We start from the raw sequence: 22,884 nt of genomic DNA, 5'->3' as shown, positions 1-22,884 counted from the left end.
AAAATTGAGCCAAAAGTTGGACGAAATGACAAATTTGGCAGGAGACCATAAAGAAGGTCCTTAATTGGCGAGATCGAAAATGTAAGTCATGATTTGGCAAAAGTTCCTAAATTCAAGGACTTTTTTGGTGTATTTCCCTATTAAAAAAAACATAATATGGACTTCCTGAAACATTAATCGGATGTCACAGTAAGGTCACACACAGAAAATTGACAAGGATAACACAAAACCGGACCAAAATACCTCAGGAAGGTCACCACCGGTTTGTTTCTGTTAGCAAGAAATCATTTTTAGTCATCAGAGTCCAAAGCAAATAGTGCAAAACTAGGTCTAAAGAAAAAAATATATATAAATGCTTTGAAACCAATCCATTTTCAGAGAAAAACAAACCCTTTTTCAAAACTGATGTCTGAGAATGGAACCAAACAGACTCCTGATTATTAAAACCAAATTTCAATGAACTTGATGAGAAGTTGATGCTTGGTTTTGAAGATATCACTTGATTAGTTGTTGCATTAAACACATAATAGACTTGAGCAAATTATTAACATCAAGGAAGCTAAATCAATCAAGTGATTAGACTACATGGTAAGGACTGTCCATATGATACATGTTTCAGCAAACAAAATAAGAAAGCAACTGGTTATACATAAAAAGGGGAGTATGATTAACAGGATAGACTAAAAACACATATGCAGAAACCACCTCACAATGAAAAAAAATGATAACAAGCAAACAAAATTCAGCATTCAATACCAAATAGAGGATATAAATGGATAGGCACATAAATATTACCTTTACCTTCTCATCCCCCAACAATTCAGTTACTCTTCCAGACCAATAACAACTATCCATCAACCAATCTACCAAATCCCCCACTTTCCAAACATTGTCAACAATGACTACCACTTCTAAGATGCTATTGACGTCAGGCATTTGACTTTCACGAAAGATAGGAGGAAATTGAGGGCGAACCATCAATTGCCTTTTTACCTCCTTCCAGTTTCTACGCTTTTGATATAACTGTGTCCATTTTGTTTCTGTAAATAAAGTACAATAGAAGAATGATGCTATTTCAAAAACACAAGTATAACATCAGACCAAGTGAATGTATTTTTAGGTTTTCAATTCTAGAAACAAACTAAATTTGTAGATTTTCCATCTATTTGTTTATAAATATAAAAAAACTCACACCTACAAATGCTCTAGTAGTTGTCTATCAAAAAAGCTAACAAGGATTCCATTGATTTGTTTGACTTTCATATCTATCACTTGTTTATATATATAATATTAGGATAAGAAAAGTCAATAAGTGGTGGAGGCCTTGGTCTTGAGGTATCATCCCCTTCAAGGTCCAAGGTTCAAAACCTCATGAGTGCAGACAATCCTTTTAGGCCACACCCCCTAGTGAAAAGCCAGCGATTTAACCAATTCCGTGTAGGGAAACTTCCGAGGGTGCGGTGCACGGAACCGGGATTTACTCTGCAGGGGTGGGTCCGAAAGGCCATGCCTTGGAGAAGTTCCCCGACATAGAAAAAAAAATATATATATATATATATATATTTGTTTATGACTACCACTATTACTTAATTCCAGAACATATGAAGCGTTTGTTTCCACTGTTTGGACTCCCAAATGTGCCTTCAAGCTCGGGCCAAACAACCTAAGTAGCAAGTGAGCATTTGGTAATATATCCCAGAAAGTGAATTTTGGACCCATTCATTTGACAAAAAAAAACACATTTCATAAAGGTGCCAATTTGACCCTTCTAAATCGCTTTTTGAAACCTAAAATCACTTTCTGTAAGTAAAACAGACAGGCCCTAAGAAGAAGAAGAAAAAACAAAACAAAACAAAAAATCATTTCGTGAGGATTAATTTTTAATTTGCATAACCTTGAGATGATAAATTATAATAGCCAATGGTAGACTGAATGACATGAACTGCAATAGTATACTTACTTTCATCTGGAAAGTCAACAAATTCTAAGGCATGCCCCATCAGACCTTTTCTCGAGCCAATCTCCTTTATCTAATGGAAAGTACAGGAAAATTAAATGGCATGAAGTATTTGTCTAATAAAAAGGAATAACTTGAGCAAAGAGACAAGCTTCAATGTAAATTTTAAAATAGGACTATATCATTAAACATAATGCATAGGCAGAGTAGTAGACACTATGTGCCTAGTAGGTGGTAAACGAAGTTTTCCTCTAGGTCTCAAGTAGTCTGTTCATCAATGTCTCTTATAATATAAGAAGATCAATCAAGGCATTAAATAACCAAAGTAATTGAAAATTATTAAGTGCGAAAGGGCGCAACCCAAATACATTAAGTATGAAAAAGAATCACCTAACCCAAAACAAAACAAAAACTCAAGACAATTAGAAAAATTAGAAATATGAAAACAATCATAGGCAATTCTTCTTCCATATAATATTTCATCTCCATCCATTTCATCCATTAATATGGATGAAATATCTTGTGGAAGAACATATATAGAAAAACAAACTTCATATGGGAATATTTTGAAAACGCATGCTCAATTTGTCCAAACATGAACAATAATAGGTGGAGATTGCGCTTCTTACTAACAAAAAAAAAAAAAAGTGGAGAGGCCACCCCTTCACCTGCCCACGTTCAGTGTCCACCCCTACCCCATGGAGTTTCACCCCCACTGAACTCTGCAATGTGGGTGGAACTCCGCGCCCTCACCACCCTCTGTAATGGGGGTGAAACTCTCCACCCCTCTTGTGCAAGTGGACACTGCAATAAGGATGGAGACCAACACCATTTGCGCATCTCGCGCGGGCGGCGACCCACCCCTCAGGCCTCCACAAGAGGCATCCACCCCCATAACCCCCCCCCCCTTTTGCAAGGTGGAATCACCATGCCTGCAGGGGCGGGGAGAGCCACCTCCCTCCTTTAGTGAGGGGTGGTGGTCGCTACCTGTGGAGGCAAGCCTTCATAAGGTAATATTTTTTTCTTTTTTTATGCTTTTTTTGTTCCATTTCTTTTATGTTTTATTTTATTTTTTATTTTTTGCACTTATCAAAAAAATATATATTTTGAAAATTTATTTCAAAATTAAATCAAAACACTTTTAAGCTTTTTTCTTTTCAAACGAATTTTCAGATATGGTCCCCACAAACAACACCTTTTTTTTGATAAATAATAATACTTTATTAAAAAGCATAAGGTCCCCCTAAGTACACAGGTAGTATACACAAGAGGATCCAAACAATCAGAAAACCCAATCCCTCAAACCCGACAAACCCTCATGCCCAAAACCACAAAACCACAAAGCCCAAAAACACCTCGACACTCAATGCTAGAAGACATGAGACTTGCCTTTCTCCCGCTTATAGAGTGCACCCTTAGCATCATAATTAATGGAGCATTCTAAATTTAGAAGCCCCCTTCTACCCTTAACCTTTTGGGGGAGGTAGCCTCTAAGGTGGCATCAATCCCCTCACACGGCTCCTCCAACAAATCCCAATCCAAACAGGAGGCAGGATGAAACCACCTTCTTCCCCATCCCCATCCCAGCATTCTTCTTCTTCCATACCCTAGAAATTTCTGTCCTCCTCTTCACTATCCACCAGCTCCAAAGAAGGACCAACCAAATCTGTCACCGCACCACAAACAACACTTTTTAATTTTCTCCTTCATATTTTTCGAAAAAACAAAACCAAAAACACTTTTTGATAACTTTACAAAACAAGCACAAAAATGCAGTGTTTGTCCCTTCTCTCTTTGACACACCAATAATAAAGATATCAACTTTCAACGATGAGATTACCCAGGCTCTTCATGAGATAGAAAAAATGAACCCGCAATGGATAAAAGCTTTGTACCTGATTCCAATCTATATTTCTTTTGTTAGTAGAGATGTGTGAAGGACCTCGTATACTCTTAATGTGAAATGAGAAATTGGTGAGTGGTCTGAGGTTGTCAACCACAAAAAGACTAGTTAAAGAAAGCAACTTTTGACTCCAAACATTGGCTATAAGACTCTTCTTTTTGACAGTTTGGGGAGGATATTAATGAAAGCTATGCATGCTGGTCCACAAATTGTTCTTTGATCAAACCTTTAAAATTGAGAAAGTGTCTATTGAGAATGCAGGTACACATATACTTTTCTAGTTGCAGATATGTAAAAACTTGGCTAAACTACAAATTGGTCCATCTAAGTCTGGGTTTCTTGCCATTTTGGTCAAGTTCCAATTTCATCAACCCCTCATACTTTCAAATTTCGTCTAAGTTTGGGTTTCTTGTCATTTTGGTCAAGTTCCAATTTGATCACTCCCTCATACTTTCAAATTTCACTCAACATGGTTCATCCACATCCATTAACTAAACTTTTGTTCAAGTATCACGTCAAACTTCAAGATCTAACATGATATCATATTAACTTATACTTTGAACTTCTAAATTTTCTAGTAGAAAAAGAAACAGTAAAAGGCACGTATTTATCTGAAAAGCTCCATCTGTCCACATCTGCCAGTCAAATCCAATCTCTGCAACCACCTTGCTCCATCCACTCTCAAACCTCCTCTTCCTTCACAACCTTTGCATCCCTCTAAATCAGAACACATCTTCATCATCAACGCCGATCGCACCAAGGTCTTCACCCCACTCCAAGATCTTTGCAACAAATAGGAACTTGCTGGCATTGATGTCATCTATGAAAAACTCCAAACTATCACAAATGGTGCCCTCTCCCCATCGTCAACGCCCCTCCCCCCCCAAAAAAAAAAGAAGAAAATAACCCAAAAACAAGGAAAATTACAAAATCAGTCCCTGTAGTTTACTTGACTTACAATTATCTCCCTATAGTGTCAAAATGAACTCAGAGACCTTGAAGTATACCAAAAAAACAATTTACTGCTTACACTACTGACTTAACAGATTTTGTTAGTGTGACACTAACTTAAATAAGACACGTGAGCTCATTTTGATATCACAATGAGCTAATTGCAAATCAAATAAACCATAGGGACTGATTTTTCATTTATTTCCCAAAAACAAATCAAACCTATCACATTATTTTTTTTTCATTCCCGTTGAAAAGTGGGCAGAGTCATAAACAACAAATCATGGATGTAGAAATGAAAAGATAGGACTTAAATTAAATAGAATGAACTAATATTAATTATCAATGAATGGTCCTGCAGTGTCGAAAATAATCAATAGAAGAAAACTGATCAGGGTGCATAAAACCGATAGACACCTTGCATCGAAACCATGCGCCACGAAAACCTTGGAGAAATGATCTTGACTCTGCCATTTGGCCAACTTTAAAAGGTAGATCAACATATTCTTCATGGTCCATCATACAATGTAGCTGCAACATAAACACTTCCAGCTTATAAGCAGCTTCTAGGAAAGATATATAAATATAATGATCCAAGATCCAAGCCATAAAACATTTCATAATTACATCAAGTCCTTGCTAAATTTCCTCAACTTGTGTTTTTACTACAGCTTATAGATAGAGGATGAATTTTACCACTAAAAAGAGAGAGGATGCAGGCATGCCACCACAAAAACCAACACCTTGTTTGGTTGGCTGCTTAAACAGCATTTTCAGTGTTTAAACACAAAAAATACTTTTCAAGATTGGAAAACATAGAAAACTCTCGATACAAATTTTATTGCATCTTCCAAACTCCTATTGTGTGACGGCTATAGTTAATTATTATAGAAAAACCTGTAAAACCTTAAAAAAAAAAAAATACATAATATAATAATACCCTTGTGCTACGACACAAAACCCTCGAGAAAAACAAGCAAAATCATAACTAAACGAGTAAAAAATAACCCTCGCTGTGTAGTGCCGTGTGACCTGGAAGATTGCGGTGCCGTGTGTGGTTCTGATTGTGCGGCAGTGGGCTGTTGCTCAACCGTTACCTGTAGTACTGCGTGTGGCGGTTGGGTGGCTTTGAGCCTGTGTGGGTCGCCGTCGACGTGGGCGGTAGACGATCGGCGCTGCTCCGGGGGTTCTGGTGAAGACCCGAGCGACGTACGGTGTGCTCCGGTGGTGCGGTGGCTGTTGGTTTCTACAGTGTCCGACTGACGTGGAGGTGATCGGCTGTAGGAGTTGCAAAATTTTCTGAAACTTTTTGCCTGTGCCGTTGTGCTTAAGGTGGGGAAGACACTGCCGCTTGGTTGCAGCACTTGGTGGAAATACCTATTCCAGCGCACGGATAGGCTTATTCCAGTGTAAGCATTTTCTTATTCTGTTTTTTGTGTTGGAACTTTGGCAGTTTGGTAACAGGATTAAGTTAGCACTTATTCCAGCCTACTGTAATGTGACTATACCCTATTCAGACTAAGGGCAAAAAAAGAAAGAATTGTATGCCTTACGGACACATGACACAGCCAAAAGCGAGTGCTAGGAATTTCTGATTTAACAGGTTACTCAATGGCATCCGGTAGCACTCCGCCCCATAATGAGGAGATTTCATTGGAGACTGTTTGACTTGGGGTTTATGAAGCAATCGAATGAGCTTATTTGCAAGTTATACCAACCATGCCCACGATTGGTTTGAGAGACAACTGATCAGTACCTTTTGTGGACGATAATAAGTCCTCCAAAGAGACCCGGAAAAGGGAATATGAGGAAAATGGTGAAGAAACTGAAAAAAAAAAAAAAACAAGAACAAGAACAAAAACACTACCTAAAACATACCCTACAAAAAAAACAAAGAGAAAAGTGGAAACTGAAATGGGCTTTGGTCTCAGGAACACAAAAAAAACTGACACACTAACAAAAGAATTAGGATTATTTGGGGTAGATAAATGGATACAGAATCAGGATCATCGAGATAAATCCGAACTTTTACCTTTCCTCAGTAACAGCAACTGATATGAGCCTACCCTTGAATCACAAATATAATTTCCCAACTTCTCCATCAAATTAGACCATAATAGAGTGATAAAAAACAATTAGTTCGTTTTAAGTTTCCTAGTTAGTGTTTGAAATGATGATACAATAGATCATAATAGGTTATATTAGACCTTAATAATATAATAGATTCTTTTTATCAATAAATCTATCCGATATTAGTTTTATATTCGTTAGAAAGGTGAATTGGTAATGTTTATATCTACTTATTATTTTCTCTCCATGTTAAGAATCTTATAATTTAGTACAAATTCCACTTTGCTTTTAGGGCATGTTTGTGATTGCATTTGAGAGACCTAAAAGTGCGTTTAACACCTAAAAAGTCCATTTGAAAAAAAAAAAAAAAAACTCGTTTGATAAAAAAATTAAAAGCGATTTTAAGGGTCCAAAAAATCTAAAAATGACCAAAATGCACTTTTGGTAAAAGCTTAAAAATGAAACTTTTACCAAAAAACGTTTTTTGATTTAAAAGTTCTATTTTTCAAATAGGCTCTTTTTTTTTTTTTCTTTTTTTTTTTAAATCTCAAACAAGCTCTTAATCATATATGGTCCAACATGAACGTTTCTAGTAATTTCATACAACCACTTTGCAAGATGCAATGTCAAGGGAAGAGAGGACGGAATTCGTATCTCTTGTGAGAAAAAAATATCTAGTGTTTTTTTTTTTTTTTCAATTTTATACCATCTTTTTTTGTGGCTAAATTGGCTTCAACAATATCCTTGAGATATAGGGAACAATTGCATATATATACCTCATATTAGATTTGTAAGCCATATATGCCCATAACAATATTCTCCAATATTTAGATAATGCATTGCCAATACTATAGATGTCCCCAAGGGGTAGCTGAATCGGCTGTGGATCACGCCTAATAAAGCGATGGTCACTAGTTCGAATCCCCCCTCCCCCTTCCCTTATGTGGACATGTCAAAAAAAAAAAAAATACTACGTATATTTTTTAACTTGTTGAGACCCATATACAACTTCGGTATTAGTAAGCTCATTCACATGATTCATTGTTGGGTTCGTGCCACATCTACCACTAAGTACTAACAAACTTCAAACTTTCTAATCTTAGTATTGCACTATAATGTATCTTATAGGACAATTAATTGTCGTCGGACAATGGCAGTGGAAGCTCCGATCAAGCCTTAAGCTCCCACCAACCCATAAGCCCACTCGAAGGAATGGTATGTTTATGTAATTTCACCTCTAATAATGTAATGCATATATATCCTTTTACATATAATGTAGTTTCTATAATCAATAATTATTATACTTTTATAAGGCATCGGCTTGACAAAGGAACACGACGTCAATGCCGTAGAAGCTATGACATTCTCATGGGGGTTGAATTTAGCAAATGATTAGTGTGGGTGCAACAGAGTTTTAATGGGAGAAACCAACTCCTTAGATGTCATTGATAGAATTGAAGGGAAATTTTGGGACATCCAAGAGGAGTTCGCCAAAACAATAACGCAGCGGGAAGATGCTCACACTTTGTCCAACAAGCTCTTAGCCCTACAGGCGGCCCAGACTTTAATTAGGGGGGGCGATAACAAAGGCCATGTCTTTATCAAAAGTTACATACCCCAAGCGTAAAACAACGTGGCAAATTACCTAGCTGAGACTAGCCGATGGTGTAGACCAATTGAGCTTAGAATCAGTGAGTACAACTACAATCTAACCATTTGGACATGGACAGCCAAAAAATTTTAAGATTTGGAAGGAAGCGGTACCCAAAGGCGTCATGCATCAACTCCTTGGGCAAATGGCTACAACCAGTGGCGGAGCGAGCCAATTAATGTTACAGGTGCTGCAAAATAGACTAATTTTTTAATTTTTTAATTAGAGATTCAAAATGATATTCTTCATTTTCAACCCTTGGAGATTTAAGATGACGCTCATTAGGATTTGAAGTTTCGGCATTAAAATCTAATGGTATATTACTTTCCGAAATGTCGACTTTTTTTCATTTTGAAGAATGAATCAATAGTTTTAAACTTTGACATGATTCATGAACCTAAAATTTTCAAGTTAAATCATGACCTTATAAGAGACAATTAAAGTTTATAAAATAGATGATCGAATTAACAATATACGTTACAGAACAAATTCAACTATTTATAATGGGTATCACTAACATGCATGTATTGTTCTCTTAATTTGATCAAAGCCTAAAGAGGCTAAACAATATCATAACACAACAACAATATAACACTTCCGGAATACTTCCATATCCTTTGTACCCTCCTTCTTCCCTTTTTTCTCTATTTTATTTTTACTATGTTCAGTACCCCAAAACTATATTTCTTTCGTGCACGACGCTTCCACGTGGGTTTAGATTTGCTCAAAGCTTGTGCAGACTTCACTGCCCCTTCCACCCTATCTTCACTCCCCCATTTCAAATCATTTCTATTTCCTCTATTTAGTGCATTTTGAAGGGTAGTGTTGTCCAAAAATTTTAATGATGGTAGTACATTAAATGCACTAAATTTATAAAAAAAAAATTAGGGGATTTGAAATGGAGAGATCCTCTTACGTCATTTCTAGCCTCAATCTCATGCAACACTTCATACTTGTTTTCCTCCCCCAACTTAACTCCATGTCCCTTAGAAGAATCACACACATTGTCTTGTTTATTACAAACCACGTGTGAGCTCTGTAGGGATACATTAGAAACACCAAAAAATGACTCTGTACACGTGTGCGATTGATGTCCCCCCTATTTTCTCCTTAAATCTCTCCTTCTATTATCTTCTTTCCCTTCCTAACCTCCAAACTCTCTTCCTCCAAAACTATCCATACACATAGTTGTAGGAATAGGAACTGACGTGAGAGGTGGGATAATATTTTCCCCATGATTCCCGTGATGTGGAATCAAAAAATTTAGAAATGTTTTTAGCCACTTATCCCGAATTTCCCGTAACTTCCCTACCTCATGACCAAGAGAAATGTTTTTCATTTTCCCGTTCTGGCCTTTCATCCACCGTCCTCCTACCTGTAGTGCCACTAGAGACAACGACCGCACCATCAGCAGCTCTTTCTCTACTCCTCCACGTTCCGCTTCCCCTGCTTTCACTATTGGTCTGATTTCTCCACCCATCAATAGTTTTATTTTGGGGGTGCCGTGGGTTACGGTGGGTAGAAAAAAAGAATTTTTTTTTTTTTTTTTTTTTTAATCTTTGACATGGCTCCGCCACTGGCTACAACCTTCCTAATCCCAGAAGCCCAAGGGCCAAAAGAACGTTTGTATATCCGAATGGCGACGATGAACTTCAATCACATAAAGCAACTCACCTTCAAACAAATGGAGGTCAACAACAAGATCAATTCATGCGTTGCATGTACGTACTTAATCAATTAGCTTATTCTATACAAATATACAATTACATTCTTATTTTAACAATTGACAAAGATTTCCTCAAAACTGTGTTGGAGGTGTTCTTCCAACTTAGTCTATATAAATCTCATGTGTCCCTTTCGTATGTGAGAAGGACATGACTTTTTTTTTTTTTGAATAAATTACTAGATCGCATTCATTAATACATCGAAAATTCACATGTGTAACCCCACAAAACCCGAAAGACCTCACACCCGACAAACACTCAAGCCCAAAAACCACAAACACCAAAAGCCCTTAAACCCAAAACCCCCATTGACCAGAAAATTACACGAAACACCTAGGCCTCATTTGGTTAGCGGAATGAGTATTTCTTTAGGAAAATAAATAATTATTGGAAATTGAGGAGGTTGGAATGAAATAATTATTCATATTCTTTAGTTTGGTAACACATATTTCATAATTGGAATTGAACCAAAATTATTAAAAGGGCCATATAATTTTTGATTTTACCAAGACTCAAAATAAAATAAAATAAATTGTTGAATGTGTGAGGTAAAATAGCCTTACATGCTTTTTAAATAGCAAGGACAAAGAAGGAAGAGACACGTTCTTTTAATAAAAGTTATTCCAACATTGTCTTTACTATTTAAAAAGTATGTGGTTCTCACATACAAAAGGGACATATAACATTTTTAGAGATGAGTTTGAGCAACTTCCTCTAACCCAGTTAAAATGAAATCTTTGTCATTTATCAATTAATTTATTTATGCACGATTTACATTGCCCCTAATAGTAGTGGTGCAAAGGCGGGCGGTTTTCTAACCGCTCTAACCGCTTAACCGTATTAATCGCTAACCGTCTAACCACTATAACCGCCTAGCGGTTATCAGTTAGCGGTTATTGGGTTTATTAACCGTAACCGTTAACCGCTAACCGCCTTTTTATATAATATATTTTTATAATTATAATTATAAAAATATTTATACATATAACATAATCACTTGATCATTAAATCACAATTTTTAAAAAAAATAATTAAATCACAATTTGAGTATTAATATATTATCACTATAATTTATATGATTATATCACATGAGATTGATCATTAAATCATTTGATTATATAATAACAAATTATACATATATAATATGACATAACTCATAAGTATACAAATTCATACTAATACAATAGTTAAATATCTAGAGACTTATTTCCAATGTATGTTATAAACTTATAAGTCTATATATGTTATAAGTCTATATAAGTCTACATATGCATATGAATAATATAAATGTATAATATCAATACTTAATCATATGATTCAATGACAATTCAAATACTTTATTCAAGACTTCAAGTGAATCATATTATTAATATACAATGATGATATGATTCGTATAATATCAAATTATGTAATTGACATTGGATTAAACAATGACCAATGTGTTGCTTATAAACACAATTTAAGTATTAATGTATTATCATTATAATTTTAGTAATTTATATATTATCACTATAATTGATATGATTATATCACATGATGACTTGATCATTAAATCATATGATTATATAATAAGCCCAAATATTTGGGTCAAATATTTTTGATTTTTTTATTGGGTCAAACATTTGCATATGAATTTGTTGTCAAAACAAAAACAAGAGCAAATGTACAAATTTAGGATTGGTGATCCAAAATTTTGGGTCAAATATTTTTGATTTTTCAATATGGGCTCTTTTTATAGCAATTTGGTCCAAGAAGATATTAAAAATACAAGAAAAAAAAAACGAGGGTAAAAAAAAAGCCCAAAAAAAAGCGGTTAGCAGGCGGTTATCTATTTCGCTAACCGCTAAGGCGGTTACGGTTAGCGGTTATTGCCACTAACCGCTAACTGTAACCGCCTTTACACCCATACCTAATAGAATTAACTTCCAAAATGATAAAAAAATATATATAAATAAATAAATAAGCTAAGAGGATTTATCTGGAGGCATAGAAGTGAACATATTAATGATGAACTAATTGGTAAGCTTTGACTAACCATCTTGCTACTATAGATAATCTAGGCATAGAAGCTAACTAATTAGCTTTTGGCTTTGCATATAAACGATTCATTATGATGTTGAAGGTGAAGTTTGGGATAGTAGTGAAAACATCACTTTTATGAATATTAAAAAGAGGTAAAAACCATTAAACCTAATTTATTACTTATCTAACCATTATTAGCACTTAATTTCAAAGATAAAAAATTGAAAATTCACTTTACCCCTCGAAGTTTGACCCAATTTTCAATTTAAATCTCAATGTTTAAAAATTTGCAATGTACCCTCATAAAATTACAAAATTTTGCAATTCGACCAATTCATTAGTCAACTCCATCTTCTCATACAGAAAGTCAAACACGTGAGGATTTTTATCACAATCTTCCCATATTGCCCCTAATTTCATTTTTTTTATAATTTAAAAAAAAAAAAAAAAAAAAAAAATAAAAAAATTGGGCCATTGGCCATAGGGGTGGCCTGGTCACCCCCTTTGGCCATGCGAGTGGCCTAGTGTAACGCCCTTTGAAAATCAATTAACTGGTAATTAACTCCATAGTTCGTCTCTAAGCCTACATCCCTCACGGGACAAGACTCAGGGATCATTATCTCTCCTTAACGAAAGAATACAGCGGAAGACTTTAAACTACAAGGATAGAAAGCAATAACTAAATTCCACAAATATAATCAATAGAGTAAAGATAAAACATTATATCATAAGTAAGTCATCAAATGTATGGTTAAAGACCGATCATCAAAATAGCATATTACAGCCCCAAGTTATTGTCTGAAAATAAGATAACAAGATTAATGTCTAATCTTAAGTAGTGCAAGCATGACCACCATTTCTATCATCTCTGTCTGGATAGTCCCTCCATCGTCTCACATGGACTTCAACCAAACAGGGTCCATGTCCAAAAAAATGACCTGAATTAGGTCCTGTGCAATCACCATGATCCGGTCTGAAGGCATCCTCCTCTACGCTAGCTAAACCGCGCAATTTATACATAATGGGAGAGAAAATAAAAAGGGGTAAGTCCAAGGACTTAGTGAGAGACAATGCACATAATACTCATGTCATTTAGTGATGAACTCTGTTTGGTAAAGTATGCAACAGTTTAAGTATGCAAGTAATCCATGAATGCATTATAGATATAATATATGCTTATAATCATGAGAAATAATGATAGTTTAACAGTATGGTATACTCGAGATATTACTCTTCTCAGCAGGGTTGGTGCTATCCCGAGAGACCTGTAATACAATGCTGGTGCTCCAACCATTATACGCTACCGTCCATAACACTAGCAACCCGACCGATTCCGACCTTGGGTGGCCCACGCTACTAATGATGTACGTCATGTATTGACCGCTCGTTAAGGTTGCGCCGATCAGAAAACAATCATTAGATCCAAGGCCCATATATTACACACATATTTGACCATAAAGTTACATGTATTGTAAGTCCATGGTCGTTATCCCGCACGTACTAGTGTATCATGTCATACGATGCAATTAATCTTGTCCGTATTTTATATGCATGCTTTTATAAATCTCAACATCATTATCTTTTTAAGTATCACATTTTCACAAATGATAGAGTTCATGGTGCAGCAAGGTGTATATTGTGAGAGTTGTAAATATGCATGTTTTGATACACAAAATAGTCGTGCAATGCGGAAAAATAAATGGCAAACATTATGTGAGTTAAAACTCATCTAGGCCGAACAAGTTCTCCGAGTATTCCTCCAAACGATTCGGGTTTTCCAAATATGTGAAAAACCTCATATTAGTCCTAATTCCAACTAAAACGAACCTAAGACTCGAAAATGAAGGTCATAAGGTGTTCGGCCAAAGAGGTGTTCATATGAACGTCTCTGGTCTAGCACTCGTCCCTAGGGGCGAGCGTTCGGCCAATGTGGTTTAGGTAGAACCTCATTTAATCCAAATGCTTCCCGAGCCTTTCCCGACTAGTCCTAAGACCATAAAAAGGTTTTCTAACACCTTTCAACCAGAATAACGTCTCCAAATAACAAGATTAAGCCTAAACGAAAAGGAAAACTTAAGATGATATTAAAGCTTAAACTCTATACAATCACCAACTAAGCTATTGAAAGCAAGAACTAGCATAATAGCCAAACAAAACACAACGGAAAGGGCAGATGTTACCTCAATAAGCAAATCCTCCCAAAAGCACCTCATTCTTCACCAAGGACATCAAGGAAACGCTTACAATCTCACAACTCTCAAGAACCAAACCAATAGTGCTTCCTTAAGGCTTCAGAGGCAAAAATAACTCTAAAGAACGAATGGGGGATGGGTTTAAATAGATGAAAAAAACTGAGGGCGCTACAGAAAATATCTGAAAAAGTGTCGTGTACTACAATGTCGAGCGTTCGTGTACTGTTTATCTAAAGGTTTTTGAGTTGCAAGTGGCATGCACGGGCAAAAACCAAAGGTCAACAAAAAGTCAACGAGCGCTCGTTTTGGTCCCCATATGAGCGCTTGTGTACTGTTCACTACGGGTTAAAAATGCTTTTAAAACGTATGATTGGGTATTGCACAAGGGGAATAACATTGTTCATACGAGTGCTCGTGTGGTCCTCGGGGCAAGAGCTCGTGTACTGTAGCTTTGAAATCCAAAATTTTCAAAATTGCCCTTCCACGTCTCCATAGTGACTCAAAGTCCAAATTATTTTCCTAATTAAGCTACATAAGCCTAGTTAATTATTTGGGTCACTACACCTAGCCATCCCCGTTTGGTTAGATTGGGGGCGACAAGGCCCATGGGAGTGGTTTGGCCACCCCCAAGGGGCCAAATGGGGGTGGCCAAGCCACCCCTATGGGAGTGGTTTCAGCCACCCCCAAGGCTTAGAGGTGGTCCACCATCCCCCCAAATGGCCAAAGGGAGTCACCCCCAATATATATATATATAATAAAAAATTAAGGGCAATATGGGAAGATTTAGATAAAAGTCTTCACTTGCATGGAACGTGTTTGACTTTCCATCTAAGAAGACGGAATTGACTAACGGATTGATCGAATTGCAAAATTTTGTAACTTTGTGAAGGTACATTACAAATTTTTAAACATTGTGGTTCAAATTAAAAATGACATCAAACTTCGGGGGAGGGGGTAAAGTGAATTTTCCTCTATAATTTACTTACCGTCCATACATTTATTTTAGAACACTCACAATGGCTTTGCCATTTCTTACTTTTATCTAAAATAGATAAGCAAAACACTAAAAAATCCTCTACATTGGATTATGCATCTCAAATGCAAAATATTTTTTTTTTTTTTTTTTTTGCATTTGTGAACAATTCACCGCTATATGTAGCGGGCACGGTTCACACATCCATCTCATTAACGCCCGTTAGTCCCAATCAAAACCAACAAAACCTGAAAGCCCTCATACCTGACAAACACTCAAGCCCAAAACCACAAAACACCAAAAACCCTCAAACCCAAAACCCCCATTGACCCGAAACTTACACGAAACACATATGCCTCGTTTGGTTTGCGGAATAAGTATTTCATTAGGAAAATAAATAATAATTATTGGGAATGGAGGAGGTTGGAATGGAATAATTATTCTTTTTTGTTTTTTTTTTTTCAGAAAAATATCAGTCTTTTTTATTAATGAATCAAATAGAAGGAGTCAAAAAACTCCTCCTATACAATCGCATGACTACACTCTAGATAAAAAGCCATCCTATCAAAATCCTTTAATTTCTCCCAAATGGTCTAATGGACTGCAGAATAGGCCACCTCAAAGGCTACCCATCCCACTACCCCCATTAGGTTCTTTGAAATCAGAGAGGGTCACTACCAACTTATTTGCAACAGAAAAATCTATCAGAGCATCTCGGGCATATTTGGCCAGCACATTCGAATGAAGGAAAGGACCCCCATGGACGACCTCATTCCTTCGAAATCACACTCTCCGTGCAATCCCAGCAAACAGACACAGCTCCTCTTCAGTACAATTCTTGAACATATCATCTACCACCCACATAAATGTTGGCCCACACAAAGAACTCTTATGGAATTTTTTTTAGGCTACCACTCCAGACATCCCTGGCTAAGGGGTAGTCCCACAATATGTGGAAGCACGTCTCCTCACCTAAACCACAAATAGGGCATAAAGCATCAATGGCAACCTTTCTTCGAAATAAACTTGCCTTTGTGGGGAGGATCTCATGGCAAGCTCGCCATAAAATTTTTTTCTCAACATTGCGGATTGGTAGCTTCCACAAGGAACCCCACAACTCATTGTGTTCTACTCTATAAGAGCATCCAGCTTGCATCTATAATTCCCTCATCTTGGCCACATTCCACAAGGAACCCCATATTCTTTAATTTGGTAACAACACATATTTCATAATTGGAATTGAACCAAAATTACTAAAAAGGTCATCCTATATATAAATATTGTGATATATATACATATCAATTTTCTAATTCCTTAGAAAATTGAACAGTGATCAATTGTTGAATTCGTTTATACTCGGTTAAATTTTTATTCTTCAAAGCAATCAACAATTTAAATGCATTGAAAAGGACGGGAAGGTACAATTGAACAAAAAGTCGACTTTTTTTTTTTGTTTTTTTAATAATTTCTCTTTCTTGAAAATTTTCAAGTATGTAAACAAATTGTTTACATTATTATTAAATGATAAAAATGTTTCTTCATTTTATATAGTTATTTATGAATATATATGATTTTTGTTACATATTTTAATTGTAAGAAATTTATAATTATACGTATCAGAGATTATGGATAACAACAACGATAACATTGAGCTCCAATCAAATTCTAAGCGAACAATCTAATCACCCAAAATATGAATCATGTTTAAGCAGCAGTCAAGGAGGGTTATTTATAGAGAAATATGAAGTGAAGATCATTTAATAATAATGTATACAAATTAATATGGATGATCTGGGCCGTCCATTCTTATGAACTCTTACGTAACTTAACTGGTTGGGATCACTGTAGATCTAAGTAGTATGCTTACGTACAATATAGGTAAGATGAATTATGAGGGTGTCATTCACAAGGGGTAAAAGGAGAGGATTTTCGCAAATAAAAATATAATGACTTTTTACTAACTGAGGCACGTGCATTAGCAGTTCATTGATTAGGGGTGTCATTCATTACAGGAGGGGAAAATGATGGGGGGGGGGGGGATTCGCTTCAAGGGTACCGAAAGAGCTCCGATGACTGTTGATTAAACATCCACGGCCAATCGTGTTTTAACTCACAAAACGAGGGCAGGCTACACAACAGTAAAATATTTTGGTGGTTGGGCATTTCAACATCATCCCCTATATATCATTCAAGAAAAGTAAATATGTTCAAGAAAATAGTGTTTTTTTTTTTTTTTTCCACTTTTTGTCCACCCTTCCACTGCAATTGCGTAAATAAAGGAAAATACATTAGATACAGAGTCCTGTTACACGTCGAAAAAGGATAACTGAAATGGAGATGATCCATTTAGTGCATTTTGAAGGGCAATATTGTCCATTTGTTTTTTGGGCAAAATATTTTGGACAAGTATGCCATCTTAATTGCATTAAATGGATGCTCTCCATTTCACTTGAAATGGAGAGGATTTGTTTCCGTCAAACGTCACTTTCTTTCAATTTACATTGCCCCTAATAGAATTAACTTCTAAAATGATGAAAAAAAAGCTAAGAGGATTTATCTGGAGGCATAGAAATGAATAGATTAATAAGGAAGTAATTGGTAAGCTTTGACTAACCATCTTGCTACTATAGATAATCTAGGCATAGAAGCTAACTAATTAGCTTTTGGCTTTGCATATAGAAACGGTTCATGATGACGCTGAAGGTGAGGTTGGGGATAGTAGTGAGAATATCACTTATATGAATATTGAAAAGAGGTAAGAACCATTAAACTTAATTTATTATTTATCTAACTATTATTAGCACTTAATTTCAAATATATAATTTACTTATTGTCCATACGTGCAGTTTAGTGGAACTCGTGTATAATATTGAGTTATACCATAAGGAGGAAGCAGTTTTACCGCCTGAGATATGCTTTTTTGGAAAAAACATGAATTTTTTAGTTACATTTATATTATATATTTTTTGATAGATAAATATTTAATCATTGTCTTTCTCAATTTCAGTTATCCATACAACTTCTCAACTACAATATACACTTTAAAAAAAAAAAAAAAAAAAAAAAAAGCATAATTAGTGACGTTTGGAATAGTAATATTTTTGGAAAATGTTACTAAAATGCGGCATTTTACTATTCATAAAATAGTGACGTTTGAATAGTATTACTATTCACGCATCGCTATTTACGCATAAATAGTTACATACTGTTCATGCGTCGCTATACACGTGTGTAAGGCGACGCATGAATAGTAACGTACTGTTCACACATGAAAGGCGATGCATGAATAGTAATATATTGTTCATGTGTCGCCTTTCACGTGTGAATAGTGCTTTCGAGTATGAATAGAGATGCGTGAATAGTATGTCACTATTCAAATGTCTCCATTTTGAAAATATAGCGCTCAAAGTTTGTGTTTATAGCAACCACCCATACTCAAAAACTTCAAAATTTCTACTTTTTCACCCACACACATAAAACTAAATTTTTTTGCTCAAAGTTTGCGTTTAATGTTGCATATTCAAGCCCCTTAAGTCCCTGTTTGATTTTGTGGTGTTTTAGTGTTTTCATGTTCTAATTGAAGATACAAGCAAATTTCATTGATTTTTGGCTAAAAATATGACTTTTTGAGATGCTGAAGAAATGGGCTAGAGCACAGAACTGCACAGGAGCGCATGTGTAACGCCCCGTACTCAGGGATCTTAATCTCTCATAAATGAGAGAATACAACAGAAGACTTTAAATTACAAGAATAGAAAACAATAACTAAATACCACAAGTATAAATGTATAATCACCGGAGTAAAGATAAAGTATCATATTATAAATACATCATCAAATGTATGGTCAAAGACCGATCATCAAAATATACATATTACTACTCCAAATCATTGTCTTAAAATAAGATAACAAGATTAACGCCTAATCTTAAGTAGTGCAAGCATGATCACTATCTCTATCATCTATGTCCGGATAGTCCCTCCATCGTCCCACATAGACTTCAACCAAATAGGGTTCATATCCCAAAAAATGACCTGAATCAGGTCCTATGCAATCACCATGATCCTATCCAAAAGCATCCTCATCTATACTAGCTAAACCGTGCAATTTACACATAATGGGGGAAAAGTAAAAAATGGGTAAGTCCAATGGCTTAGTGAGAGATAATGCACACAATACCCATGTCATTTTAGTGATGAACTCTGTTTGGTATAGCATGCAGCATTTTAGGTATGACGATTATCCATGAATGCGATATAGATATAATACATGCTTATAATCATGAGAATCAATGACAGTTCAACAATATGGTCTACCAGAGATATTACCCCTTCTTAGCAGGGTTGGCGTTGTCTTAAAAGACCTGTAATACAATGTCGATGCCCCGACCATTGTACGCTACCGTCCATAATACTAGCAGCCTGATCGAGTCTGACCTTGAGTGGCTCACGCTACTAATGATATACGTCTTGTAGTGACCACCCATTAAGGCTACTTTAATCACGAAACAACCATTAGATTCAAGGCACATATAATAACACATACATTTGACCATAAAAGTTAACATATATAGTAAGCCCATGGTCGTTATCCCGTACGTACCAGCGTACTATGTCATATGATGCAATTAATCTTGTTTCTATTTTACATGCATGCTTTTACAAATCTCAATGTCATTATCTTGTTAAGTAGAACATTTTCACAAATGATAGAGTTCATGGTATATGAAAGTATATATCGTTAGAGTTGTAAATATACATGTTTTAGTACACAAAATAGTCGTGCAATCCGGAAAAATAAATAGGGAGCATTATGTGAGTTAAAACTCACCTAGGTCGAACAAGTTCTCCGAGTATTCCTCCAAACGATCCGGGTTCTCCAAATTTGTGAAAAACCTCCCATTAGTCTAAAGTCCAAATAAAACGAACCTAAGACTCATAAACAAAGGTTGTAGGGTGCTCGGCCAAAAAGGCCTTCCCGTGAACATCTCTAGTCGAGCGCTTGACCTTAGTGGCGAGCATTCGGCCAGTGAGGTTCAGGTAGAACCTCATTTGGTCCAAATGCTTTCGGAGCCTTTCTCGACTAGTCCTAAGGCCATAAAAAGGGTTTCTAACACCTTTCAACCAAAACAACGTCTCAAAATAACGAGATTAAGCCTAAATGGAAAGGGAAACTTAAAACGAGATTAAAGCTTAAATATCCTAGATATTAACAACTAAGCTACCATAAATCAAGAAGCTAACATAACCAACCTATCAAAACACAAAGAGAGAGTGTAGTGGTTACCTCAACACGCAAATCCTCCAAAACACCTCATTCTTCTTCAAAAACAAACACCACCTCACACACACTCAAGAACCAAAGCAACTGAGTTTCTCTAAGGATTTAGAAGCTAAAATGAGGATTTAAAGGCGTAGGGGGTGGGTTTAAATAGGGGAAAAGGGCGTTGCAGAAAATATATGAAAAGGTACGAACACTCGTGTACTGTTTATCTAGGGGTTTTTGAGTTGCAGGCGGTATGTTCGGACAAAAACCAGTGGTCAACAAAAAGTCAACAAGCGTTTGGCCTGGTCCCCACACTAGCGCTCGTGTACTGTTGCTAGGCGAGCGCTCGTGTGGTCCCCCATGCAAGCATTCGTCTAATGTAGCATCGAAATTTAAAAATTTCAAAAATGCCCATCCAGGTATCCCTAGTGATCCAATATCAAATTAACCCTTAAACTAAGTTGTCTTAAGCCTAATTAATTATTTGGGTCACTACAACTTGATCCTTAGGTGCGATAGCAAGTGAGATCAAGCACACATAAGCTCGAGCGCACGCGCACCAACTTGCTGGACAAAAACACATAATTGATATGGAAACAAGTTTAGGTCTTCTAATTCGACTAGGAGATGGAAGTATGTCGTTTCTAGGACTCCAAGAGCTCATAGGGTTTATTTTAGACCCTATAAATATGTCACAAACCTCTCAAGAGAGGGGGTGCTTAGTTTAGAGAATTTTCACACAAATATTTTCTTGGAGGCTTGAAGAGTTAAAGAGAAGATGATCATGGCAGAAGGCCACTCCAACACCACCATGAGCAACTAAATTTGTAATAGAATGTTCATGTAGTCATTTCCAAGTAATAATGGTTTGATTGTATTCTAATTTAGGATTTTTCTATATGCATAATGGTTGTATAACTTAGAGAATTGATTTTAATGTTTATATTCAATCTTGATAGAATTCTTATTTTGTCTTATAAAGTTTTTTATCTTGATTGAACTCAATCATTATTATTTTTTGTGATTATAAGAATGATGGTTTGCAACGGTTTTAACTGACACAAGATCAAGAGGGTTTGATAGGCCATGCCTAGGGAAGACGAATCGACGATTCGTACTAACTGAATATGAGTTATGCTTATTCCTTGATTGTGTATAACTAATTAAGAGATTTGATAGTCCATACTTAGGAAAGATGGACTGCACTGCATATAGAGGTTAGGCAAACGATCTGTGCCAATTGAAGATGAATTATACTTATTTCTTAATAATGATATTTTCTTGACTACTCGAGTGACACGAGTTTTATCATGCATATAATGATTTTTTCTTGTTAATTTATGATTGACCATTGTTATGCAGTAAGTGGTGAAATCAACTCCATATTCTTTTTTCCCCATTGCAATCTATCTTACTTTTTCATTTATGCCTTTAGTGCCAAATAGGCTCACAAAAGGCAATAAGTAATAAGTGCCAAATATTGTATACTTGGACCCCTTTATTTACATTAGTTAATCATTTAGTTGTGTCATTATTTAATGTTTTGTGTTTTTAATATTTTGTAGGTCGTTGAAGAAAAACTACAGCTTTAAATGAAAAAATGCAAAGCTTGGAAGAAAACATACTTTGAGAAGATCTAAATGATGTGGTTAAGTTTAACCAAATCCAAGAAAAGGTTAAATTGGATTAAAGATCAGATTGGATTAAAGATCTTGGATAAAATTTTGGATTGGATTCAATTCAGATTCTGCACATGTCTCAGTATTTTGATCATAACTTTCCGCTCAAATATCGGATTGAAGTGATTCAAGTGGCATTGGAAAGATAACTCAAAATACTATAATTAGTTGTGAAATAATATTTTCCTAATTCAGACAGTTACTATGCGAAATTCGCCCCGAAATAAAATGACACAAATTTGGACGAATCCTATTCCGATTTCAGACTTCTATTTTGACTGGGAGACAGACCTCCGAATTATCTAGGTTTACTTGGGCTTCTAGGACTTCCCTAAGCCTATAAATAGATCTCTTTGCATTCAAGAAAAGATGCACAATTCCAGAAAGCAAAATTCTACAATTTTTCTCTTTAGTTTAGTTTAGATTTAGATTTTAGTTTTATTTATGTGGAGTTAAATTCTCAACTAAGGTTGGGGATGAAGCATCACCAATGAAGAA

General features: G+C 35.8%; 1 protein-coding gene across 1 annotated transcript; it reads right to left on the bottom strand.

Annotated features, from left to right (window-relative positions):
• Positions 1-195: 195 nt before the first annotated feature.
• On the bottom strand, positions 196-10,012 carry LOC132178268 (uncharacterized). The gene is made up of 8 exons (XM_059590714.1): positions 9,845-10,012; positions 6,844-6,878; positions 6,568-6,636; positions 5,909-6,188; positions 5,229-5,342; positions 1,961-2,030; positions 796-1,040; positions 196-270 (listed from the first exon to the last, which is right to left on the bottom strand). Exons 1-8 carry the CDS (start codon positions 10,010-10,012, stop codon positions 196-198), a joined length of 1,056 nt encoding a protein of 351 aa, XP_059446697.1.
• Between the last annotated feature and the right edge of the window lie 12,872 nt (positions 10,013-22,884).

This window comes from Corylus avellana, chromosome ca4 (assembly GCF_901000735.1).
Source record: "Corylus avellana chromosome ca4, CavTom2PMs-1.0".
Lineage (NCBI taxonomy): Eukaryota > Viridiplantae > Streptophyta > Magnoliopsida > Fagales > Betulaceae > Corylus > Corylus avellana.
Note: the sequence above shows the minus strand (reverse complement) of the source record. Positions and strands in the feature narration are given on the sequence as shown.

Excerpts from the sequence above, each read along its gene's own strand:
- LOC132178268 (XM_059590714.1), bottom strand. The coding sequence starts at position 10,012 with ATGGGTGGAGAAATCAGACCAATAGTGAAAGCAGGGGAAGCGGAACGT. Across the intron at positions 6,637-6,843 it reads GTTGCTGTTACTGAGGAAAG|TTTCTTCACCATTTTCCTCA; the intron begins GTAAAAGTTCGG and ends TTTTTTTTTCAG. Across the intron at positions 1,041-1,960 it reads TGTTGACTTTCCAGATGAAA|AAACAAAATGGACACAGTTA; the intron begins GTAAGTATACTA and ends CTTTATTTACAG.